The sequence below is a fragment of the Drosophila arizonae genome, chromosome 3 (assembly GCF_054131065.1).
Source record: "Drosophila arizonae isolate 15081-1271.41 chromosome 3, UAZ_ARI_1.0, whole genome shotgun sequence".
Taxonomy (NCBI): domain Eukaryota; kingdom Metazoa; phylum Arthropoda; class Insecta; order Diptera; family Drosophilidae; genus Drosophila; species Drosophila arizonae.
In genome coordinates, this window is record NC_142923.1 from 665290 (window position 1) to 691968 (window position 26679).

The 26679-nt window shown below is 42.1% G+C and overlaps 5 protein-coding genes and 1 long non-coding RNA gene across 7 annotated transcripts; 4 read left to right on the top strand and 2 right to left on the bottom strand.

Moving 5' to 3' along the window:
- Nucleotides 1-24095, top strand: LOC108610863 (uncharacterized). Its single transcript, XM_018003225.2, has 15 exons — nt 1-912; nt 18151-18522; nt 19181-19286; nt 19373-19603; nt 19667-19850; nt 20270-20502; nt 20568-20608; nt 20683-20834; nt 20920-20959; nt 21338-21503; nt 21575-21729; nt 21797-22064; nt 22266-22392; nt 23189-23294; nt 23375-24095. Exons 2-15 carry the CDS (start codon nt 18199-18201, stop codon nt 23723-23725), a joined length of 2484 nt encoding a protein of 827 aa, XP_017858714.1. The 5' UTR covers nt 1-912; nt 18151-18198; the 3' UTR covers nt 23726-24095.
- Nucleotides 5643-19774, bottom strand: LOC149269565 (uncharacterized). The gene is made up of 4 exons (XR_016268874.1): nt 19650-19774; nt 8529-12843; nt 6326-8468; nt 5643-6260 (listed from the first exon to the last, which is right to left on the bottom strand). It is a non-coding gene; the product is annotated as an uncharacterized LOC149269565 (long non-coding RNA).
- On the top strand, nt 6952-10523 carry LOC108610874 (facilitated trehalose transporter Tret1-like). The gene is made up of 5 exons (XM_018003238.2): nt 6952-7089; nt 7613-7845; nt 7913-8043; nt 8118-8470; nt 8536-10523. Exons 1-5 carry the CDS (start codon nt 7017-7019, stop codon nt 9153-9155), a joined length of 1410 nt encoding a protein of 469 aa, XP_017858727.1. The 5' UTR covers nt 6952-7016; the 3' UTR covers nt 9156-10523.
- LOC108610869 (facilitated trehalose transporter Tret1-like) lies at nt 10464-12753 on the top strand. Its single transcript, XM_018003232.2, has 5 exons — nt 10464-10603; nt 11094-11326; nt 11396-11526; nt 11581-11933; nt 11989-12753. The coding sequence occupies exons 1-5, from the start codon at nt 10531-10533 to the stop codon at nt 12606-12608; spliced, it is 1410 nt and encodes a 469-aa protein (XP_017858721.1). The 5' UTR covers nt 10464-10530; the 3' UTR covers nt 12609-12753.
- LOC108610870 (facilitated trehalose transporter Tret1) lies at nt 13237-15425 on the top strand. Its single transcript, XM_018003234.2, has 5 exons — nt 13237-13539; nt 13706-13938; nt 14010-14140; nt 14209-14561; nt 14632-15425. The coding sequence occupies exons 1-5, from the start codon at nt 13467-13469 to the stop codon at nt 15249-15251; spliced, it is 1410 nt and encodes a 469-aa protein (XP_017858723.1). The 5' UTR covers nt 13237-13466; the 3' UTR covers nt 15252-15425.
- Fign (Fidgetin) lies at nt 23990-26601 on the bottom strand. 2 transcript variants are annotated; one of them, XM_018003231.2, is made up of 6 exons: nt 26378-26601; nt 25926-26313; nt 25592-25707; nt 25095-25530; nt 24616-25035; nt 23990-24235 (listed from the first exon to the last, which is right to left on the bottom strand). In XM_018003231.2, the coding sequence occupies exons 1-6, from the start codon at nt 26503-26505 to the stop codon at nt 24116-24118; spliced, it is 1608 nt and encodes a 535-aa protein (XP_017858720.1). In that variant the 5' UTR covers nt 26506-26601; the 3' UTR covers nt 23990-24115. The 2 variants fall into 2 exon arrangements, with proteins under 2 accessions (XP_017858720.1, XP_017858719.1); XM_018003230.2 differs by having other exon boundaries at nt 25592-25710.
- Between the last annotated feature and the right edge of the window lie 78 nt (nt 26602-26679).

Below are 26679 nucleotides of genomic sequence, written 5' to 3' on the forward strand. Positions count from 1 at the left end.
ACTTCACAGTTAACAAACTTTTATCATTGCGGCACAAACGCTTGTTGCTTCCACGTCTCTGCTTTGCTCTGCTCTGTTCGGGTCGGTCGGTTCGCAAGAAAAAAATTTAAAAAAAGACAACAGATACCGTTATCAAATTAAAGTTAATGCTGCGAAAATTGGCGCGCGAGACAGCCAAATTTTAAAAAGTGAAAGCAACGAAAAGTGATTCAAGAGTTTAAAGAGAAAAATTTGATAATTGAAATGTAAATGGCAATGGAAAAAGTGTGGAAAATTGTGTGAAGTCAACTATGAAATAATATATTATTTGCATAGCAAGTGTGTGTGTGTGCGTGCGTGGGTTTGACACATTTTAGACACATTTGCATAAGCAGTTTTTGGAAAAATCATAAATTTTAATCGAAATGCTAAAAACTATTTCGAGTGAAAATCACAAAATTTCAAATTGAAGTCTTTCAATTCTATATAAATAATACAAATACAAATTTGAATAAAATACCGAAATATTTATGTATATCATTTAAGTGATTTGAATTGAAAGCAAAAGTCTGATCTGTTTTGCCTTTCTATTCTATTTGCTGTTCAAACTAGTTAAATGGATAAGTGCTGTAAAACGGTAAACAAATATAAATACAAATACAAATAGATACGTACGTGAGCGTGTGTGTGTGTGTACTTGTGAGTATGCCTGTGTGCGTGTCCGTGTGTGTTAGCCTTGTGCCAACAAACCCTAATGCCCAAATACTCTGCTAACTCCAAAGAGAGTTGAGTTCAAATAGATTTGCTGTATTAAAATCACAAATACCAAAAATAAAAAAAAATAAAACAATTTTAAAGGCAAATTTACACAGCTCTAGAGTGGACACGAGCTGGTAGCACTAGAGTGGGCCTTAGCTGGCAGCATCAAATGTGGTAAGTACACAAATTCCACTTCCATTTTCATTTAATTTTGTAAAGTTTAATTCAATCCGAATTTGAACTTAACATTGTCAGCGACTGCTTGAGCTTAGATTTATGCAGATGTATTGGTTCATATATACTTTATAGATATGTATATACGCATATGTAATATAGTAGTAGTAGTATAATATATTTCACAAAGCATTTGCCTCTTGACTGCAGCAATTCTTTTGGCTTTGAATGTGTTTAAATGGAATCATGGCAGGCCGCAGACGTTTCGGCCTTGATTAGATAGCAATACTAATAGAAAATAAAAAATGTCGAGCTAGAAATAATGTTTAGCTTCGGCTAGACGAACTTCTTTAAACTCTACAGCTATAGCAAAAAGTGATATGTCAATTGACATTCAATATTTTATGAAATACATGTCTGGGAATAAATAATGGATTCATAGTTGAAGCTGCTCTGTACTTAAATATTGCAGTTATATTAATTGTATTGAAAGAGTAATACAAACACGAAATGATCTTTAAGACTATCATGGTTCATTGGGAGAGACTCTCAATCGACTGGAACGAATTATTCTCTTTTATAAACTCTGATTCCAATTTGACTCTCGAGAGATCGATGCCAATCTAATCGCGGTCTATTAAAACTAAAATGCCCTTGCCCACATTCAATTTGTATGACATAAATCAAAGCAATATTTAATCTTGACAGATATATACATTTGTATATGTGTGTGTGTATGAGTATATACGTACATGTGTGGATAGATCCCCTAGGATTTCTTTGTTGACTCTCAGAATGGGATAAATTGTTCAGATCGCTCATTGTGAACTGAACTGAACTCAACTCAACTAAACTGAACTGAACTGAACAGGTCGCATAGGTCTCTCATCAATCTTCGAAATTGTGATTCAATTTCTTTCGACCGCGCAATAAATTTTGACTTGACTCTGAACTCGAGTCAAACGACTCAATGTGACTATATGCAAGAGTGTGTGTGCGTGTGTGTGTGTGTGGGTTGCTAGAGTTGCTTTTGATTTGATTGGCGTCTCTGTGGCCAGGTACAACTGATTGGCATTTTCTTTGTGGACAGTGCGTGCCTGGACGCACCTTTGAACTGTGTCCGCACATCGCTTCCCGACTCGGCTCCCCTGCCCCCTCTCTCCATCCCACTCTGGTCGCCCCCCCCTCTCAAGCTACTATTATTATTGTCTCTACGGCGAACTCCGACTACTGTGCCCGCTCATCATATTCTTTATATTTGATTCGATTTGTTTTTGTTGCTCTGTTTAGTTCTTTTTGTGTGGACAAATTAAGCAATGAGTACTTCGAGTGATAAGCAACGCGACGCCATTTTTTTACATATGTGTGTGTGTGTTCCATTAATTATCGCTTTTGGCAGCTACCTTAAATACAACTAAAGTCTGTCTATGTCTCTGTCTTTGTGAATGTGTGTGTGCATGTGTGTGTATGTGTGGAGAGCTGCTTAAAAGCATATTATATATTAATATTAAGCGTTGGCAATAATAATTTATTTACAACTCAACACATGCGCATTCACTCACACACACACAGATACATTTAATCTAAACAAACACGCGGTAGAACTGATAAATATCGTTCACTTCTTTTGAAGAAAACGTAAGAAAACACTTTTTCTATACATACATTCGTCCATTATTTATTATTCTTCTGAGTAGAGGCAAAATGCCTTCCTTCCTAATTAGTCAAAGCGCACCGCACATAATTTTCATGCAAGCCCACATGCACCACGCCCCATATCTGTCGAGCCATATAAACAAATAGCAATGTATATAAATGAAAACCAAAATCGAGGCTAATAAAATAGAATATTTACGTGTTCGTTTTATGAACCCGATTGTCTCTATTATTAAGTGAATATATAAAAAATTTAAAACTGAATGAAAAATAATTTGCCAAAGCTCAAATACACGAATAGTAAACAAGCTTTTTATGAAAACACACAGGTTTCGGCAGCAGAAGCGTTCTGGCAAAAGGCCATATTCTTCGTGCTGGAAAATAGTTTATATTTATCGATTTTATTTATTATGCTCTTAAGTGCAGAATGTATTTCGATAATTTTTAATTAATTTGTTCAGAGTTTTATTGACTCCGATGTGTTGACTTAAATTGAGTTGTGCATAACTTTCTGTGCATTCAAATTCAGACTTAAATACAAAAATATTCCAAGTTTCTTTAATGCAATTTTCTTTAGTTTACATTTAAATTTGCATTTAAAGTGCATACTAAAATGGTATATGAATAATATCATGTGTTATTTATTTTACAAATATAAACATAAACATTTTTTCTCACACGGCCATTGCAAGCAACAACAATAGCTCGCAACTAATTCACGTAAATTTGATTTCTACGAAATTTTAATTACTTTACCAATCCATGCAAAATATATATTGCCCAGTAGCATCTCGCATACGCCGTGTTGAACAAGCACCTCAAGCACGTTAATCCAACAGAAGAATCCAATTAGACTTTCGGTTGTGGTACAAAGGGTCGACTAGAACACAATCCTCATAATCAGCATTATCGCCAACAATCAGCGGTAATAGACTTTGCTATATACTAAATGATAATCCATGCTAAGATTCTCCTGTAATTCCTATCATCATCATTTACTCATTTCATCTGAGGTGGATAGCAGACATTCGTGCGTTCACCGTTGCAACTTGAATACAAGCATACTGGCAGTACTGGTATGCCCAACTGGCTCATAATCATAATCACTATTAATATAAATTAACATGCTGTTATGGTGCGACTAGTGACTAGTCAAATCATCACCAACATAGCATAGAGTAAATTGAATAAGATGCTCCACTTGAACATATTTGGATTTACTTGTATCAGCTCACGTGGACTAAGAGCGGCTCCTCTATTGACTGCTGCGCGTATTCGTACACAAAACCATATTTCCGTTTCGAATGGCAAGTGTATATATTGTATGGCTGTCAATATGTACATTGCGTATACGCAATGTGTGTCCAATTATCGAATTGCGCATACGCATCGTCAGCCTTCAATGTAGCTATGGAGTAGGTGCATTTCAAATACTATTCTTAAAGGGATCCGCGTGCTTATAAAAGTGGTTCCCGCAACGTAGGTTTAAAGTTCGATAGTCCAAGCGTTGGGCACAGAACAACGCCAAACTATTAGCTTATTAATACATGTCATACCCGGAGAGCCTTATCGCCAGCCATGAAGCGTGTCTGTGTCTGTGTGTCCAACAGGTTAATTTCCAGTCGCGTGACAAAGCCCTCACATACACACACACACACACACACACACACACACACACTCACAGAGAGAGAGAGAGAGAAATTTGGAAGAGTGCTCAAGTTTTTCAAACACCATGATTTGGATTGTTCGCAGTAATATATATTATCAATGTTAAATATATACACATATACATATATAATAACAGTGATTGTATTGTCTGATCATGGGGGATATTTCTCTTCAGAGTTGCCATCAAAGTACAAACTTATACCCTTCTTTCTGATCTCTTATCTATGACATCTCACTTAATTTACTATCTTTTCTAGTATTTCTTATCTCTTACTACTCTTCTACTACTCCCACTCTACTCTGTACTCTACTATCTTGAAATGATGAATTATTTTCTGGTAGAGTATTAGCATTTCGAATTGCTGGCATAGTTTACGCAGTTTACCCTTTGCACGAAGATACAGAACAAATGATTTTATTTTAAACTCTTATCGCCCTTTAGCAGCGCATTCGACGCAAATTTTATGATATGTATTGAATTCTGTTTTAGTGATAAGTTTTGTGTGTATATATATGTATGTATATGTGTATGTATATATAGATATTTTTACGTTTAATCGTTATCGTGGCCGCATTCGATGCCTTTTGATAAGTAATTCGTATTCTATTTTATGCCAAGTTAAACAGAAATTTGTTATTGACTTTGTGTTTGTTGTTGGTTTTGTTGTCTTTTGGATTTTTGTAGAGTAAACTAGAAGTAAACAACATAAAAAACGAAAAGCAACAATAACAAACTAACAAAACGCGGAGGCTACAGATGTGCACAATCGGGTGGGCACTCAATTAAATGCTGGGCGCTCGAATTGCTCGAAATGGCCAAAGTGGTGAGGAAACATACGTAAATGGCCAACGTGCGTAACTAGAATAAATCAAATGGCAGCGCAGCACGCCACACGATACATACATATATATACACACAAAACTTATCACTAAAACAGAATTCAATACATATCATAAAATTTGCGTCGAATGCGCTGCTAAAGGGCGATAAGAGTTTAAAATAAAATCATTTGTTCTGTCTCTTCGTGCAAAGGGTGAACTGCGTAAACTATGCCAGCAATTCGAAATGCTAATACTCTACCAGAAAATAATTCATCATTTCAAGATAGTAGAGTACAGAGTAGAGTGGGAGTAGTAGAAGAGTAGTAAGAGATAAAAAATACTAGAAAAGATAGTAAATTAAGTGAGATGTCATAGATAAGAGATCAGAAAGAAGGGTATAAGTTTGTACTTTGATGGCAACTCTGAAGAGAAATATCCCCCATGATCAGACAATACAATCACTGTTATTATATATGTATATGTGTATATATTTAACATTGATAATATTTATTACTGCGAACAATCCAAATCATGGTGTTTGAAAAACTTGAGCACTCTTCCAAATTTCTATCAAATATTATCGGATGATTAAAATTTCAAAGGAATACTGGAACTCAATAAAAATTGTACAACATTTATGTATATATAGGGGAGTATTGTATTTATTTGTCTAAGCGATTTGCTGGGATTCACAGTCATCAACAAACGGCACTCCCGGGCGGGCGCAAATAAAAAATGTAACCGTGGAAGCCAAAGACATTTGAAGTAAATTCAATTGAATTTGTATGATGCATTTCGGTGGTAGAAACAGAAGTACCTATTGAAATCGCCTGCACAGGGTATGCTGAAATATGGCATGTAGATATATGCACTTAACTATCCGCTGAACTATGGGGAAAGAGCATCATCTAGTCGAGCACTGCCAACCAGAGCAGGCATGCTAGACAAGAAGTTCCTAAATCGATATCATTGATTTGGCAAGTTGAAGCTTTGGGCTGTGCTCCTTATCGGGCGGTAGGCGGTGCGAACGAGCTGCAGTTGTTGCCACATCAATGTCAGATTATGACAGAAGACGTCATCGAAGTTTGCCTTTGGACGGGTTTACGCTTTCGTTTACGCATGTCTCCTCCCACGCCTCCCCCTCGCATGCGGCATGAGCGATACGCAATCAACAGTTTTGAGCGAGGTCATGAAATTTAAGTCTGCGAAAGAGGAATATCGATTAGTTGCATTCAAATATGAATGGCATGAAGCGATCGGGTCGAACGTATTGATGCCAATATCAGAAGAGATTGAACCGTTGTCCCGGATGCACGATACTCCAACTTGCTTGACTCAATGGTTGGATTCTCTAGCCAACTAGGTATATCTATGGCCGACCCCAACTGCATTGCACTGACACTATATAAAAACGAACTAGAACTCAGAATAGAACAAATTTAACAAATTGTAAAAGTTTTTTTTTTTTTTTTTTTTTTTTTTTTTTTTTTTTTTTTTAATAGTAGTAGAGTTTGAGCAAGTTTTTGCTATTTAATAACATTTCCCATTTTGTTGTAGGTCAGGTTTTTTTTTTTTCAATTGCTCGGGCAAACTTATTTTATGGCTCGAGAAGAGACAAAACTTTATAAGAGCTTCGTCTGTACGGTGAGCAGGTTGAGAAGCACAATTATGATATATTCATCTCTGAAGACTACGAGAGATCCGGAGGTGCCAGAGCTTTGAGCACATATTCTTTAATTTATTTGCGCAACGACTTAATACTAGATACGTCTTGAGATATCGCATTTTACGCTGCAGATAAAAATGCGGCCAAAATACGAATTATACTAGTTATTCGAGAGTAAAACTCAGACAGAGATACAAGCGCGTTCCCAAGTGAACTTCATGTGAATAGCATGAGAAGCCCATATCAGGAGAAAATCCATTTTAGCAACGGATAAAATAAGAAATCTAACAGAATGCTGTCCGAAATGTTCAGATCGGGCATATTTAAGAAAGAATTTCGTCGTCAGCTGCTGGTTACATTGAGTGGTATGTTTATCGTGACTAAAGAGCTGTTCTATCTGTCGAAAGATGAAAAGGGAATTGCATGAGTGAAAGTTGAGTGACTGTGCTATATATGACTTATGAATACCTCTGCGACCTGAAATACTCTATAATGAGAGTATTATTCACGTGCCATTGTGTGCATAATGCATGTAACATGATTTAATTCATTTGGGAAGGTATTCAATAGGCACAATCAGCAAGAAATAAAGTGAAATATTTCCAATCCGCTTTCAAGGCGTTAGAACATTATCTACAGACTGAAGGTGAAAGAGAGCGAGAGAGAAAGAGAGAGAGAGAGAGAGAGAGAGGGGGAGAGAGAACGATTTTAATTGGTTTTCATTGCGAATTTTACTTTTCCGCATCCTGCTGATACAACACTCAATATGAACTTGACTTACCACAGAATTTCAATGAAAGCCGATGCTCGATTGATTGGTGGTTTAGCAGGGGAATCAGCACCAACTTCAGGTTTACTAAACGCATTGACCATCAATTACCCACACAGCAATACTTATAACACTCTGTCATGGCATCGGATTGGGCTGGCTGTCTCCGATGCTGCCGCAGCTGCAGTCGTCGGTGGAGACGCCCGTTGACTTTGTGATTGATGTGCACGAGTCCTCTTGGCTGGGCGCCATGCTCAGTTTGGGTGCTCTCACGGGCAATTTTCTCTTCTCCTGCATAATGAATCGGTTTGGACGGAAAGTAGCGCTCTACGGCCTCGCCCTGCCGAACACGGTTAGTTAATTAGTCAATGGACTGTGCCACAAAGCTAATGTTGTTAAATCACATGCGAATGCCGCAGTGTATTTGGTTTTTGTTCTATTTCGCGGAATCCATTGAAATGCTCTACGTGGCCAGGGTTTGCGCTGGCTTAACGGGCGGTGGCATGTCCCTGGTGCTGCCCATTTTCATTGGCGAAATCGCAGACAGGAGGTGAGTGAATTGGAAATGAATTGAATGAATCTTTGGCCGGCCTGTGACACTTTGAGTGACATCCAATTTCGCAGCATTCGCGGCCGACTGTGCTCCTTCTTCAACTTGGCCATCAATCTAGGCATATTGCTGGGCTTCATTATATCTTCGCATGTGCCCTACCATGTGATTCCATGCGCCGTAGTGGCCCTCCCTCTTAGCTATCTCTTGTTAGCCACACGATATCCGGAGACCCCCCAGCAGCTGCTGCGATGGGGTCGAGAGGAGGATGCAAAGCGCTCTTTGAAGTTCTACTGCAACTGCGATGGGCCGTCGCCCACTCGGGACTCACTTTACGCCTATCATAAGCAGTTCGAAGAACTGCGCGAGAGCCTTCAGCAGCAAGCCAAGAGCAGCTCCACTGTGGGCCTAAGCATGGCTGACTTCTGTAAGCATCAATTTAAGGCTGAATCAATGATTTTCATTTCATAGTCCCTTACGCTTACCGCACAGGCAACAAGCGCGCACTGAAGGCCATTGTCACTGGAGTTACTTTAATGATATGCTACATATTCACCGGCACATTCTCCTTCATCAACTACATGTCTAGCATCTTCGAGCGGGTGCACACGCAGCTGGATCCCAACACTAATACGATTATCATTGGAGCAGTTCAGATTGTGGGCACGCTGGCTTCCATCTATCTAGTGGATCGTTACGGACGCAAGATACTTCTAATTATCTCGTGCGTGGGCAGTGCACTGGGCACGGGTGCATTTGGCCTTTACGCCTTCTATGGAGAGGAGACGGACGCAGATCTGAGCGCCTACTCCGCCTGGCTGCCCGTCACGATAATGGCCTTCATCATATTCCTGGCCAATGTGGGCATCATCTCTGTTGCTATGGTGGTGCTGGTGGAGGTCCTTCCACAGAAGATTCGCGCTGTTGCCACTAGCGCGTGCCTGGCCTGCCTTAGCTGCTTTTCGTTTGTGGCGCTCAAAAGTTTCCCCCTAATGATGGAGTTCCTGGGCCTGGCGGCCACCATGTGGGGCTGTTCAGCGGTCAGCACGTTGTGCCTCTTCTATGCGGTGGTCTTTGTCGAGGAGACAAAAGGCAAATCCATGAACTATTAATATGGGGATATCTAATTAAGTAATTCATTTAGCAAAACAAGGGAGAGCGAAGCAGCAATACTTTAGATTCCGGATCCCTTGCCTGACACGGAGTTATTCTGTATAAGGTTTTATAAAAGATGTTTATCAACAAATCGCTTATATTTTGTTTTTGATGCACTTTGCGCTTCTACCAGAACTTGTGCTAACTGTTAGCCTAACAGTAACTCTGCTGGTATGACTGTTACGGTAGCCCTGGCACTGTTAACGCTACTGCTTACATTTCTGTTGTATACATAAGTACATACATATGAATGTAAATAATAGAAACGCCTTAGAATCACAGACGCTCGAGTAGAATTTACTCTCTCTAAAGTCTAAGTCTATTAAAGCAAATGTTTTCAAGAGATTGTATACATTTTGTTTTTCTTATCATATATACATATGTAGCAGTATTTGTTTGGCATTTATTTTTCAGTAAAACGAAGCTAGAATACTGGCAGCAGCGGAGAGTGTTCCCATTGGTCGCTCAAAGCTGGGCTGCAACATTAGAGCGCGACCTTGGCTTTGAGTGGAAGTCGCCCTATATAAAGGGGAGTAGCTACAGCATTTCTTCAGTCGCCCAGGCGAGGAAATCCTTAAATGCACTTAGAGAAATGACTTAGAAGAAACACATCAAATAAGCTTCATCACATCATCACAAGCTTCTCAATTCGAGACTCAGTTCTAATGATATTTTTTGTTTCACTAAATTGACTGCGCTCAGTGAAATTAATTAAAAGGCAGATTCATGGTTTTCGGTATACTCTAACTTACTCACTGCCAGTTAATTTAATTTGGCACTAATCCAATAATGCTTGGGAGCTCTTATACCTGTAATTGGTTCAAGCAGACAAATGAAATGGGAAATATTTCAGATGTTTCGCAAGCCGGTTGCAAACGGCATGAGTTTGTTGCAGAGTGAGATAACTTCATTGCACGCTGATGATTTATCCGTCTATAAAGATTACCGAGAGCTTGAGGCGCCACCGCTCCCTGGCCGTCAGACGGGGGCTACAAGCCGGACACATGTCAGCTGCGAATTCGTATTTGAACAGAGATTTAGATTGGAATATGTCTAGAGATATCGCATTATCGCCGCTTGTATATAAGGGGGACTACGACTCGTCTTTTTCAAGTGTTTCTCGAACAGAGCAGGCGCGATCTTAACTCGCTATCCAAAATTTCATTGACTAGCATGGAAAAACCATATCGGAGTAATTTAATTTCTACGCAACGATTAAATAAGCAACTATTGGAAACCTAAACTGTGTCAAAAAACTGAAAACGATTATAATAACTATTTAATTATTTTGCATAAAATTATAAAAATAAAGTAATCGGCACATACACCATCATGTTTTTTCAAATGCTCAGCTCGGGAATATTTAAGCAGGAATTTCGCCGCCAACTTCAGGTCACTTTAAGTGGTACGTTTTCTCAAATGCTCCGGACATGTATTGTAATATATAAGAGAAGGAAATATAAATTATTTTATATCAAGTATTCAAGAGAGGTCTGAAAAATGGAATTTTCATTGATAAAAAAACAAACAAGAAATAATTGGTTGCTGAAACTATTTACCGATTTTTGTTATATCGGAAAATTTGTAGGCTTTCTTTGTATTAGCATTTTTTGATTTTTTAATTCCTATAAATATAAACTCAAAGTTTTTTCGTGAGCTAGCGATAATAAAGATAAAAAGCTACATAAATAAATTTAATTTTTAATGCTTTTAAAACAAGCATAAAAAGAGATACGGAGCAGCATCTACTCACCTTTTTATGGAGGTACAATACGTCAAGTTAATGCTTAGAGCGCCATTCGGGCATGTGGTGGCCTGATGGATGGCCAGGGCAGACTGGGAGAGGGGTGGGTGCAAACGAAGAACGTAATCAACTAACTGTTGCTTGTTCGCAGTCATTGTCATTACACTCTCCCATGGCATCGGATTGGGCTGGCTCTCCCCCATGCTGCCCAAGCTGCAGTCAGAGTCAAAGACGCCGCTGGACTTCGTCGTCGACGTGCACGAGGGCTCCTGGGTGGGCTCCATAGTTTGTCTGGGCGGTGTGACGGGTAATTTCCTGTTCGCCTACATCATGAGTTGCTTCGGACGCAAGGTGGCGATTTATGGCCTGGCTGTGCCCAACACGGTTAGTTTAGCAAGTCCCGAGTTGAATCCTACGAATTGAACATGCTAAAGTCGAGTGTTGATCCCTCAGCTCATTTGGTTCCTATTCTATTTTGCTAATTCCGTTGAAATGCTTTATGTGGCCAGATACTGTGCCGGCATAACAGGCGGAGGCATGTATGTGGTGCTGCCCATTTTCATCGGAGAGATCGCGGATCAGAGGTGAGTGAACTCACTGCCAGGCAATCGTGACTTCTTCTGACACACCGTTCGCAGCATTCGCGGCAGACTGTGCTCCTTCTTTACTCTGGCCCTCAATATGGGCATTTTGCTGGGCTTCATCATAGCCTCCCATGTGCCCTACCATGTGATTCCCTTTGTAGTCATCGCCCTGCCCTTCTGCTACCTCCTGCTGACCGCACGGCTTCCAGAGAGCCCTCAGCAGCTGCTGCGATGGGGTCGAGAGGAGGAAGCGAAGCGCGCCTTAAAATACTACTGTAACTGCGATGGTCCCACGCCTAGCAAGGAGTCGGAGCGTGCTTACCAGAAACAGTTTGAGGAAATGCGTGATGCCTTGCAGCAGCAGACCAAGGAGAGCGGCAACGAGGGCTTATCCATGTCTGACTTCTGTAAGCTTCGCTCGATGGGATTATAGCCTCTTATAACCGTTTTGTTTATGGACAGGCAACAAGCGTGCTATAAAGGCCATTGTGACGGGACTTATATTAATGACAGGTAACATTTTCACGGGCACCTTCGCCTTCATCAACTACATGTCAAACATCTTCGAGCGCGTGCACACCCAGCTGGAGCCCAACACTAATACGATTATCATTGGGGCAGTGCAGATTGTGGGCACTCTTGCCTCCATCTATCTGGTGGATCGGCATGGCCGTAAAATACTGCTGATTGTCTCGTGTGTGGGCTGCGCCTTGGGCACCAGTGCCTTTGGCGTGTATGCCTTCTATGCTGAGGAAACGGACGCAGATCTGAGCGCCTACTCCGCCTGGCTGCCTGTTACAATAATGGCCTTGAACATATTCATCGCCAATGTGGGAATCATCTCGGTCACAATGGTAGTTCTGGTCGAAGTGCTGCCTCAGAAGATACGATCCGTGGCGTCGAGCTTCTGCTTTGGCGGTCTTAGCGTCTTGGCGTTCGCATCGGTGAAGACTTTTCCGCTCATGATGGAATATTTTGGACTGGCCGCCAGCATGTGGTCCTGCACTGCAGTTAGCATCCTCTGCCTCTTCTATGCGGCTGTCTTCCTCGAGGAAACAAAGAACAAGTCCATTTACGAGTGAACGGAAGAATAAGCTCTCGCTATGCTATATCAGTTGTAAGATTTTATAGAATCATCATGTCAACCCGTTATTTTATAGAATTAGAATAAAACGTACTTGTAATATGGAGAAATAGTCGGGAAATTACATCAGCCATCTATACTCATACCCTGTTTTTGGATGAGAAAGTTATCTATGCTAGCTTCCGGTGTATATGTACCCAGTTTCATATATCCGTCGACTTTTGCGGACTGAGCTGAAATTTCATTCATTACTGTAACTGGCAAATAGGTAAAGACGCTTGTTGGCGAGCAAAGTCATGGCCCTTGATAAGGAGCACATTTATTGGATCGGCCTTAGTTCCGGTGAGCGTATGGCAAACGTACGTATGGCAAACAGATTACGCATGAGCTTCACACTCAGATGATATACATCTCTATAAAGATTACGGAATAGCAGGAGTTTTGGGAAACCGACCACCCGGGGCTATAAGCTAACTGCATGTCATTGTCTCAGTAGAATTAAGACCCCTTAGTCCCTCAGTCAACCTCTCTCTCTGTGTAACTTTGTGTTTATACAAAGATTTAGATTTGGTTACGTCTCAAGATATCAAAATCTCCGCTCGAGATATAAATGGTGGGCCGATTCTGATTTCATTAGTTATTGCACACATCTCAAAGCGAGAATTTGGCATCATCTTAATGTTCCACTGCTGGGAACACTTCATCTGAATAGCATGGGAAGCATATACCACAGTACTCATCGAAACAGTTTAGCTGATAGTCGAGACCAGTAAGAAAGACCGTGATAAAACAAGTTCCGTAATAAAGGCTGTGAAAACAAGTTCCGAGAACCAAATTGAACAACGAACATAACAAAATGTTTATCGAAACATTTAAGTCGGGCATATTCAATAAGGATTTTCGTCGCCAACTGCTGGTAACATTGAGTGGTAGGTTTATTGAGGTTTACGGAGTATTTATGAGAGAAAGACCAAGAGAGAGGGAGAATTCGGCATTGGGATGAGAACGAATTGGAGTTCACTATTACCACTGACCAGAGAACACATAGTTCTATTACTAAGTGCTATTACTAAGCAAACACTCGATTATTTGTAGCTATAATAATTACGTTCTGCCATGGCATCGGCTTGGGCTGGCTGTCTCCCATGCTGCCTCAGCTGCAATCAGCTGCGGAGACACCTCTGGACTTTGTGATTGATGTGAGTGAGGCGTCCTGGGTGGGTTCGATGATCAGCTTTGGTGGGTTTTCGGGTAATTTCCTATTTTCATTCGTCATGAATCGATTTGGACGCAAGGTGGCGCTCTACGGCCTTGCCCTGCCCCACACGGTTAGTTCCGCTTGCTGAAATCATGTAAATCGGAGCAATAGTAAAATTACGTGAAATGTTCTCGCACCCAGTGCATTTGGATTCTGTTCTATTTCGCGGACTCCGTTGAATGGCTGTACGCTGCCAGAGTGTGCGCCGGCCTTTCAGGGGGCGGAATGTTTATAGTGCTGCCCCTCTTCATTGGCGAAATCGCGGACAAAAGGTGAGTAATTCGCCTGTTGGCCGATTGAGAGCTCAGTGAACGTATCATTTGCATTTATGCATTTGCAGCATACGCGGCAGGCTGTGTTCATTCTTTAGCCTTGCCATCAACATAGGAATAATGGTGGGCTTCATTATCTCCTCCCATGTGCCCTACCATGTGATTCCATGTACTGTGGTCGTTCTGCCCATCTGCTATGTCCTGCTGACCACACGCTTCCCGGAAACCCCGCAGCAGCTAATGCGATGGGGTCGAGAGGAGGAAGCGAAGCGCTCTTTAAAATATTATTGTAACTGCGATGGTCCCACGCCTAGCAAGGAGTCGGAGCGTGCTTACCAGAAACAATTTCAGGAAATGCGTGATGCCTTGCAGCAGCAGACCAAGGAGAGTGGCAGCGAGAGCTTGACCTTGTCGGACTTCTGTAAGCTTTGATGGATACGATTCTAGTCGAGATTTCGGCATCTGCTTACCCTTTTCCGATTTCTGGACAGGCAACAAGCGCGCTTTAAAAGCCATTGCGACGGGTCTCGTGCTGATGGTGGGCAACATATTCACCGGCACCTTCGCCTTCATCAACTACATGTCAAACATCTTCGAGCGCGTGCATACCCAGCTGGAGCCCAACACTAATACGATTATCATTGGGGCAGTGCAGATTGTGGGCACTCTTGCCTCCATCTATCTGGTGGATCGGCATGGCCGCAAAATACTTCTAATTGTCTCGTGTGCCGGTAGTGCACTGGGCACCGGCGCCTTTGGGCTGTATGCCTTTTTTGGCGACGAAACTGAGGCGGACCTAAGCGCGATATCCAGTTGGCTGCCCGTTACAATAATGGCTTTGAATATATTCTTGGCTAATGTGGGAATCATCTCGGTCACAATGGTGGTTCTAGTTGAGGTACTTCCCCCGAAAATACGCGCAGTGGGCACGAGCGCTTGCCTGGGCTGTCTCAGTTGCTTCGCGTTCACCTCTCTGAAAGCTTTTCCGCTGATGATGGAGTATTGGGGGCTGGCGGCGACCATGTGGGGCTGTGCCGCGGTCAGTGTCTTGTGCTTCTTCTATGTTATCGTGTTCATGGAGGAGACCAAGGGTAAATCCATTTACGATTAGTAGCACCAAACGTCAAACAAAGTAAGATAAGAAATCATCATTTCGATTAATATTTACTTTCTATGAAGTTACAAAATAAGATAAGAAATTCATTGAAATAGCAAAATAGTTGTTGGCTTTTCAGTAACTATATGTTAATTCCTATATCAATAAATACCAATTGTAAATCTGTAATTGTTGGAAACCATTCAAACTGTAATTTCAAAGTGATATGAATAACAATCTGTTCGCTGCATAAAAATAGAATGAATCACGCTTTAGTTGCGAAAATGATTAGGATATTAATTGAATAACGATGCTATCTCTTGCTATATAAAAATTAGACCCTGCTACCGCTGGCAATGGGGAAAATTATCGCACTTTTAGCGCTGTATAAAACTGTTTTCATTTATGGCCCAGTCGGTGGTGCTGGCTGGGTCCTACGAGGAATGGGGGGAGGCCAGGGGAGGGCGTCAAACCAAAACAAACAAACAGCAAGCGGGCCATAAAATAAAAAACGCTGTGACATGGCTTAATTTATGACCTGGCTACTGGCTACAGGCTACAGGCTGCTGGCTGCTGGCTGCTGGCTATTGGCTCCACTAACCCAGCCCTGGAGCTGTTAATGTCTTGTCAACAATTAGCTTTGTTAGCATTATTATATATAAATACGCGCATTAATTCTGCCCGACTAAGGCGACCTGGCTGGCGTGTTTAGCGAGTGCCCAAGCGTTGACAGCCTACACAAACGCACACACACACACACAAACACGCACACATACACATAGACACTCACACGCATAGAGCACAAACACTTAGTGGCGAATGGCGTTGCGGGAAACCTCAAATGTCAACAGAAAAGCGAAAATGGGAAAATGTGAAAATGCGAAAACGCTTAAAACGTTTATCGAATGAAATTGCATAATGCAAATTCAATGGGCATACAAAGAAATACTCGGCATTCTTATCGCAACGGTGACTTGAAGAATTATGACTATCAAAGCCAAAATAATACGAAGAGCAAAAGCGTATTCGTAAGTTTGTGCGTATATATACTATTGTTTAGTGGTGCCATAAGTGCGTATGCTGATTCATCACGGTTGCGCAGGCCGATAACCGCAGTACTTTTAATATAACGGAGCTTTATTAAGTAGTGCTTTACACGTAACACACACAAGTCACAAGTCGCTCGAGTGTCCACAAAGGGTATTCACAAAGGACATGCACATTGTGGTTTCGGCGGACATGCATTTGTGGTTTTGTCATGCATCAGCTGAACAGCATAAATAATATGCTAATAAAGGGCCTTTAAGCAAAGCAAAGAACTTTCCAGCAAGCTCATATTTTAATTGGACTTTGGGCCAGAATGCCGCCATGACATCATCCTCGTGTGTAGTTGCTTTGGCTGTCATCGCTCAAATACATAATCCGCTTCTTAAGTAATCATGCATTATGCGACCTAAGTCCTCCTCTGTTCAGTTTGTCTTTGAGAAACCAAGCAGACTCACACCATCACACAAACACACACATACACACACACACACACACACAGATGCACCTGTTAAGTGCATTACTTTCCGTTGCTTTCTGCTGGCTCGTGTCTTGGTTTGCCTCACTACAATACAATCTAAGTGCTAGCTCACGTAATTGTTTGTGCCTAATTGTCTGAGCACTGGCACTTGCGATTGTCGAATGGGCGGAAAAGTCAGTGCATGCATGAAAATACCCTACCAAAATCTTTTCTGTAAAGACTTGACAACAATCCCGAAGAGAATCGATTAATTAAGTGATACAATAATCGCTAAAACGATAATTAAAGCAATCAACCAATTATTGATTCAATGCTTAGATTGTCTTATGTCTTATTTGCTGCTCCATCGTCGCATTAAACTTTTGGAAAACTGATTCCTTATATTCATATTCATACTTAATTTATCTGTTCCCTTTTCGGCTTCATTTGAAACCTTGTTTAGAGTTTTCAATGGCCTATTTGGCCCACGAAATCCCACGATAGATACAGATATACATACAATATATATGCATAAAATAACATGCGTTTTGTGGCTTTCAACTGCATGCCAGCTGCGTGCTTACCTAATGGCAAAATGTTCAATGCCGTGATACAGGGCGTATACTCAATTTCAGTTTGTGGCTTTTATGATATGTAGCTAATTAGTTGTTCGTTGTTTGTTTGCTCTGCTGTTTATTTTACATAGAACCTATCGCTTTCACTTCATTTCGTCAGCCGCCATATCAAATTTTCTCCTGCTACCATTCGGGGCAATGAATTTTAAATAAATATTCCTGAAGGACACGAGTTGCAAAAGACTTGTATATTTTACCTATCTACCTATTATCGATTAAAATCAATAGAAAAGCGTGTTACGTTTTGATATACGAATATTTAGCAGCTGTTGCCCATTCTCATCGCAATGTAAATACTCTGACCGGCCATTGCGTACTCCCCAAAAGAGGACCGGGGGAGTAGAGGAAATAACTGATGAGAGAAAATGCATTTAGAAGTTTCAGCAATTATTCAGTAGCGAATTTCTATTTATAATTTCGACCAGCGCAGCCCACACGCAGTCAATGAGCTGCGTCAAGTGCGCAGTCAGTAGAGTGAGAACGTGCTTAAGTGTGTGTGTGCGGTGATGCGATATACATATGCGGTTGGCTATAGTTGAAAACGAAGTCACCATATGAATGCTTAGCTTTAAGAGTACGAAATCCGATAAGAATCCAAATTGTCAGCACTGAGATGTTTGACATCCCATCAAATTATCTTGATTTATTCCTAATTATTTACTGGCATTTGCTCATTAAGCCATGGCTTTTCATGCGAGCCATGCTAATAATAGATCTGTATTATATGTCTGCTCTATTCAAATTATGCCATTCGCTTCGTCTTATTATGTTGCAGCACTCGGAGCCATCCCCATACCAACTATGAGCAGTGGAAATTTGAAGAATGCTGCGGGTAATATTTTATAATCTGCTCATAACGCACATTGCGCTGCTGTTGCTACCCAGCAATGTGGCTGAAATGTTGGCTTCGCGCAACGGGAGCGAGCACTTGCCAACGCCTCCGATTCAAATTCTGTCCACAGCCAAGCCAAGTCTGGGAATATTCGCCATTCGGCCAGAAGCCCCAACTATGCAAACAATTTCCCTCAATACAGCAACAGCCAGCAACAACAACAACAACAACAACATCCACATCAATGGCAACAAAATATTCTCCAATGGGACAGAGTTTGGATCGGGCCCAGACAAAAGCAGAAATAAACTAATCGTAAGTAATTCTCAGAAACTTTTGGAGAAATAACAAGCTGAAGGAACCTTTCAAGTCCTTAGAATTTTCATTGACGTAATCATTTTTTGTGATTGGCAATCGTACTTGAAAATGTAGCCAGAAAAATAAACAAGTTATTCACTTGCCCACAAACTGTGAATAAGAGCGTGAGGATGCTTGGTCGAACTTTTAAATACTCTCAGTTATACTAAATGGCAAATATATATTTGATTTAGCTTTTCTTTTATTGATGCACTTCGGTTGTCTCTTGTTGTCGATGGCCTAAATAAGAAGTATCCATCAAAAATCTATATGTACATTTCTTCATGCATATACATATAAACATTTATATGTGCGCCTCACACATTGTATTCCTTTGTCTGTCAGATAACCACCTGCGACTGTATGCAAGTCCAAACGCTTCAGAATTGAGTTACAAGTAGAGAGAAAAAAGAATTTGTGTCATTATTTTCTGCATTTTCCTTAATCGTAACTCAATTCCGAATCTCAGAGTCCCAGAATCAGCATCACAGTCTGTAAATAATATTGTAGCACTCGCTCGCAAACTAATAGAGGACATATTGATGAATTATGGAACGATTTCGATTTTTCCTTTCGCCATTTTGATTATTGTTTCCATTTTGTTTGTTTGACGCAGCGAAATTCGGGCAAACACGAAATCACGGAGCTGTCCGTGAATGTGACGCTGTACATGCAGAAAATCCTCCAGCTGCAAGTGCACTGGCAGGACAACCTGCCCAATGGTGAGTGGCCATCGAATAATAATGGGCTTGCTGCTTAGGCGCCTTACTCCCATCTCCCACCTCCCACCTCCCCTTCCGCATTGCAGGCACCACATACAATGTGCTGGTCAGTGCCGTGAACAGCACTCGCTGCCCGGAGGCGCCTTGCAGCGAATACTCCATAAAGCAGAAGCCCAGCAAGTACATCTATCTGCCCCAGAGTCCCAATCCGAGTGTCGAGTCGCCCGATTGCAAGTATATGTTTGACTGCGAGTACAATGTGACTGTGGAGACATCAAATCTATACGTGCGTCGCTCCATGCCCGTGCACATACCACGTACGTGTTAAATCGCTTCGTCCTCTCTTTAAATGAGCTAACTCACCTCGATATCCTTCGCAGACTGTGTAGGCGGCAAATGCTACTGCCCGCCGGCGTCCTTGCTACCAAAAGTGCATGCCACGGCCAACATGCAGGCCAACGACACTATCAACATCGCTTTCATCTTACAGGCCAGCGAGCAGCTGCGCAAGGAGCAGAAGGATCGTCTGCACGAGGCGCTGCAGTCCTACAAAATGCAACTAAAGTGAGTTCTTATTGTTGATAACTGAAATTTTGGGTATAATGAGTAACAGGCAGAAGCAGGTAGAACATGTAGATGCGAGATCCGATTTCCTTACTAGCAATCGATACGCCTTCCACCTTCCTTCTACCTCCTACACACATTAGTATTAGACACGTTTCTCACCTCCTAGATCAAAATCAGGAGCCGAATGGACCATGCATTAGATTGACTTTACAATTCTTAGAATTATTCGAGCCAACGCTCCTGCCCCCATCACAAATTAAATCATTCCCCATGATGGAAATCGGTATTTACTCTAAAAATAAAATGAATATAAGATAGAAAAATGGCCCCAGAGGGCGGAAATCACAGCTCGTGAATCGCAACAGAGAGGACTCTATGGGGCCATTTTTCTTTGAAACGCTGCACTCATTTTCCAGAATCAATGAGGAGAGCAATCCATCGCTGTCCTGGGGCGGTGGTCTGAAGAATCTGTTCAATCGGATTTACAACATAAGTGAATTGCACTTCCGTCCCACTGCGAGGGGCATCGATGGCAGAATGATGCTCAACCTGGGCACGCAACTGAAAGAGAAGACTCCCCTCAATGTGCAGGCGACGCTGATAGATCCCGCTGGCTGCGAGGGTGAATATAGCACAAGCAAATTTCCGGGTGAGCCTAAAGAGTTCTTTTGCTCCTACGAGTCCTTGAGTTATTTATGATTTTATTTTACGCAGTGCCCGCCAATCCTCTCAAGCTGAACAGCGATGTTCATCTGGTGAGCGAAAAGAAACTACTACTACTACTGCAATCGTTGCTCACTCCTGACCCATTACGTATTCCGGTTTACAGAGTAACCCGCTCATTCTACTGACCACCTTGGCTATTGTCGTCTTGTGCGCGGGCCTGTTGACCCTTCTCCTGCTCCGTCGCCGAGCTCGGGCCAAGGATCAGCTGCACAAGAATCAGATATATATGCAATCGTTCGCAGTGTCTCCCGTCGCGTGAGTTAAGGGCCAATTAACTTTTCTTATTATTTTCTTATTACCTGCTGTCTGATTTACAATTCCATTTCACTCTGCATAACAGAATGGAGGACAACATCAACTACGTGGACAAATACATTGAGGTAATCAAGCGAAGGGCAATTCATGTCATCTTCATCTTCAACTGGCGTCAGCTGCATACAATCGCCCGACAGCTGACAATATCATTTAAAATTACAGTGGAAAACTTGTTATCAATTTCGACTCATTTTTGGTAAATCTCAAGAGGGGTATAAGCCGAGTGCAGCCTAAGCACTTATAAAACTTATTTGACTTGTTGAAAGTTTTTGCAACAAGATGTAAATGCATGAATGAAGACGTAAAGCCCCAACCCAACTTGGGTCTGTTTGTACTTGAGCGAAATGAGATTTCAATAGATCAGTTTGAAGAGATTTTAGTAAATACTTGACTTTTGTTGTGGAATTTCACAAACTTTTCATCCTTGTTCTATCCTCGCACAGCAATCGCAGGCTTTGGGGCTCGCCGACATATTCGAGGTGCCGCACTCGGCCATTCACATTGGCCGAGTCCTGGGCGAAGGCGCCTTTGGGCGCGTGCACGAGGCGACAGCCAGCAATTTGCGGCGCATGCGGGGCAAGACGCAGGTTGCTGTCAAACAGCTGAAGGGTATGAAGTCACGAATTGAAATCACAATTGAACTGCATTTAACTGAAATTCCGCCCTGCACCTGCACACAGCCAATCCGTCGGCAGACGAGGAAGCCGAATTCATCTCTGAAATTAATATGCTTAAGGGCGTCGGCACGCACCACAACGTGGTTAGCTTCCTGGGCTGCTGCACCATACGGCGGCCCTACCTGATGATCATGGAGTTTGTGGGTCGTGGCAATCTGGTGAGTCCAGGAGCAGAGCCCGAATGCATTTGCTGCGGCTTTAATCGATCTCTTTTGTCCGCTTTAGCTGAGCTACTTGCGTATGGCTCGCCAGGAGCTGGGCCACCCAAGGGTACGCAATGCGAACCACTCAAGTGGCAGACAGGCCAAAGGCAACTCGGCAGGCGCCTCGGCGGCGCAGCTGCCGAGTATTAATTACATCGAACTCAAGGCCAGCAATCAGTGCAGCGAATTGGAGTCCTCCTCCAGCTTCTTCGGCTCGCCCTACTCCAATTCCCAGCCAGCAATGTCAAACGGTGTCGGACACAGACAGCCAAAGCCCTCCTTTGCGGAAAGTAAGCTAACAATTTGCATTATTGCTCAACCAAGAATCTCTAAATTCAAGCTGGAATTCGTGAGCAAATGCATTTAATATTAGTTATCACCTAGAATCAGTTAAATTGCTCTAGAAATCTTAAGAATTTGTTTCTGTATTTATCCCTCTTGCCTGGGCAAGAGCTCACATTTTCCATAAATGTTTTTATATGCACTTTCAGCTACTTACACCATTGTGGAGGAGGAGGATTCATTCGAGTACATACTGGACAACAAGGAATTGCACAATTTCGCACTGCAAATTGCAAATGGCATGCGATTCCTGGAACAGCAAGAGATAACACATCGGTATGCGCAAGAACAGTATATATCTAAATTTAAGTTTCCACGAATGTGAACATGTTTTATATAATATATATATAAATATCTTTGAGCAGTGTTTTGCGTAAAGTTCTTCAGTTAGATGGGCTCCTGGCCTGATTTATTAATATTTCTCTTGCTTTGTTTAGCTTTTTTGGGAAATTATACAAAACTATGTTGTTTTGCCAATCACTTTCTCAGAAAATCGAAATCGGCCATCCCAGCTGACTGCAGGACAGCACTTCCCAGGAAACAAGCAACAACAAAACCTTTCAAGTCAAAGCTGCAACTTGACGCATATGAGTCTCAATTTTAATACTATCTCTCATTCATTATTATCTCTCCATTACCAAAGAGCTTTTCAGTTCGCTCAGCAGCTGTAAAAGTCCTTGTAAACTTGCAAAGCAAACAACATTCACCCACACGCACACAAACACGCACAAGCACACGCACGCAGTCTGTTAGCTACTCTGCGCTGCCGGATCCGCCGGCTTTGTAAAATTTATAAGGGGAGCTTAGTTCTTGACTAACTTTTCTCACTTCCGATGAGTGCAGAATTCACAAATAATGTCCGTCCGTAAGGTGTGCACGAAACGGAGCGTGCGCTTATGCATTGATTGCATAGCGCCGTGGGCACGGTATACGTTAGTCAGTCACTCCCAACCCTCAATCATTGAATAAACATGACTCTGCATTAGATACATACGTTTACTTGGGCTTTCTATATTCCTATATTATTCAACTAATATTCAACTTTAAACTATTATGAATTTCTACTCTATAGCGATCTGGCAGCGCGCAACGTGCTCATCGACAACAACAAGACACTGAAAATTTCAGATTTTGGCCTCTCCAGGCATGGCATCTACACCAATACCAAAACACGAAGGGTGAGTCGAGGACAATAATCGAAAGATCCAAATGTCAATTAATTTTTTTTAATTGAATTGTTCGCATTGCCTGACGGCAGTTGCCGTTGCGCTGGCTCTCGATTGAGGCCATCAGAGACAACGTATACTCTAGCAAGAGCGACGTTTGGGCTTATGGCGTGGTCCTCTGGGAGATCGGCACCTTGGGCGCCTCACCGTATCCCACGATCAGCAACAGCGAGTTGATACCCTTTCTCTTGGCGGGCAATCGGCTGGAGCGCCCCGAGATATGTACGCCCCAGGTGTACACGATAATGCTGCAGTGCTGGCTGGAAGACCCGGAGGAACGACCCACCTTCGACGCCCTGTACAACGTATTAAGCCCGCAGACCACCTACGTGAACATAAACAGTCTGAGCGACGATTACGTCTTTCCACCGATTAGGGAGTAAATTAGTAGAAATGCAATTCTTTTTAGTATAATTGTTGTTTAAGCTACATCTTAATGTTATTTTAACTTTCCCATTCCGAATGCTGTTTTAAAGCATTATTTTGGGGCAGCTTGAGATTTCCCATTTTCAATGGGTTTGCGTACAAAAGAAAAGAAAGAAAAAGAAGCCAATTTGAACCTAGTCGATGTTTAAATATTATTCAACTCTGATGTATACGAAGTCAAATTTTGATGTGCTGTGAAGTAATTAGCATAGCCGATCATGTATACGCTCTCTGTAAATAGATTATAATTATGTGTTTAGCATTCCAAGACATAGAGTATAAGTGCCAACTGTAGAGTATGTGCAAATAAAGCATTAATCAAAACTATTTAGTCCATGTTGTATTATTTAACGCTCAATCCCATAAGTTTGATTCCAAGACACGTAACGCTTCACATCATCCGCCGAGACGCTCTTCGAGATATGCTGCAGGGCGTTCGTAAAGTCTGTCATCGTAACAGCGGGCAGCTGCGCAAAATATGAACAAAATATACCAGTTATTACATGAATGACAAGACAGCCTGATGCTTGTCGGGGGTGTTCAACTATATAATGGATTTCCAGTGTAGTGGATGTACTCAATATACTAGCCTATCAATTACAAATCTTGGGGTATGTGAGTACAACAGTCACAGTCTTCATAGTCGTGGATAATTTCCTAAATGGAAGTGTTAAATTTCGAATCTCCAGTCACTTAGTGTTTGATAAAGACGAAGAGCCATAAAGGGACAAATGAAAAGCGAAATTCCTAAATAAACTACATATGGAAATGAGTATACCTTACATTTCGAATTCCTATTCAGTGCGGGGTATTGAAAGGAACTGCTTGATGCAGAAGATTTGCTTACCTGCTGTGCATCGATTACGTCAATCTGAGCAGTTGTTAAAGCTCTCAGTGGCTGCATAGCCGCATAACGGCAAAGACTGTCCATATCGGCGCCTGAATAACCTTCGGTTAATTTAGCTAGTTCTTCTATTTGTGCGTCACTGAGGTTGTGGTGTATTTGCTGTATAAGCTTCTGAATTATCAGCTGACGTGCCTTCGCCACGGGCAGCGAAACGTAGATGCGACGCACAAAGCGACGCCGCACAGCCTCATCCAGCTCCTGAGGACGATTGGTGGCCCCAATGACCACAACGTGGTCATCCTCGTTGGTTACCGCCCCATCTAATTGTATAAAAAACTCGTTTTTTATACGTCTGGAGCTCTCGTGCTCGCTATCCGAGCGTTGCGATAGCAAGGAGTCGACTTCATCCATAAATATAATCTGAAAGACAGTAGATCCTAAAATCAGTTGCTTCTTTTGAGTGATTGAGATCCCCTTACGGCCGGTTGATGTGCGGCAGCTACCGCAAAGAGAGTCTTGACCATCTTCTCGCCTTCGCCCACCCACTTGGAAGTCAATGTGGAGGGATTTATGCTAAAGAAAGTTGCTTTCGACTGCGAGGCAATGCACTTGGCAATCAAAGTTTTTCCCGTGCCGGGCGGACCAAATAGCAAAACACCCCGTGGGGGTCGACGAATGCCCTTGAACAAATCTGGGCGTTGTAATGGGTGTATGATGGTCTCCATGAACGTGGACTTGGCATAGTCCAGCCCAGCTATATCATCCCATGTTACCGGCTTGTATTTGTGCATACTCTCACGCATTATTTGCTGAACCATATGGGAGTCCAAGTCCGCCAACGCGGCCGGAACAGGTAGCACATCTGCAGCAGGTGCTGCAGGCTCGGATTTCTTTTTTGGAACAGCTAAAACATTCCTAAACAAACAAATGAAAGTCGCATTTGACGAGCTATTAATAGCTTCGGGCTAGGTCTTACGAGTCACTTCTTCCAACAGGTTGCACAAAGTTAGCATTTAAGCTGCATGCACGTCCGCCAAGCGATTTTTTTCTGTAGTCCATCAGAATCGAGGCAACAGTTTCATATTTTTTGGTCTTCTGAAATAATAATTGTTTACTTATAGGCACATTAATATTAAAAATAAATATAAAAACCACTGGCTAGCATATATACACATCATGAGGATGCTATATGCACATTCATATATATTTGGAAGGCTTTAGTATATAAAATTATATTGCAAAACGACTAATATTTGCTGCCAGTGTAAGCCTCATCTGAGCTGAAATGTTATTCTTCTTTCAGTATTTACCTGCATTTCATGCAATAGCAGCTGTTCACGTGCTGTACGAAATCCTCCATTGCCAGCTGCCCCTGGTGCAGGGACAAGGCTTGCTGTGCTCGATAATGGCACTGCTGTTTTTTCTGGCGGTGTCCCTTTCGGGGATTTTTTCAATTCTATATTTTCGTCATGTTTGCAGCTCTCATATTTTCCACGGCACACAGGCTCAAATAAATGATCAGGTGGCTGGCGCCATTCCACTTGCAGTTCAGCAGCGGCTCTTCGACGTCGACTCGCTGTCAGCAGGCCTCGGCATCCAGACAAACAGTCATTCATAAAGACTTCCGTGCTGCTGGCATTTGAAAATAACTGTTGATGTTCCTTGAGCACTTCATAGCGGATAGTTTCACTTAAGTTGCTTTATAATTGGAAGAGTTATCTTTCAGCTTAAGAGTGTCTCATTTTGTATAAATTTCACTTACCTCGTAGCATGTGCCAATATCAGCTTTTGTTTTCGCCAAGCATTCTGATAATCGCCAGAACTAACATTCTTGTTTAGCCGAATAGTTTCATTAGCGGCATATTCGCTAGACCACAGCTCATCTGTCATGGTGCTGCTTTTCCTTTAAATTGGTTAAGCACAATTAAAATTCGCCCGGCTCTTAGACTGATCTAAGTGACAGAGTGGTGGCTGGTCGATAGCTGTTTGATAGACCGGCTATACTGTGCATGACAGTCGAGTGTCGTATCAGGCAGCTTCTGCCGTGCATCGCTGCTCTACTTA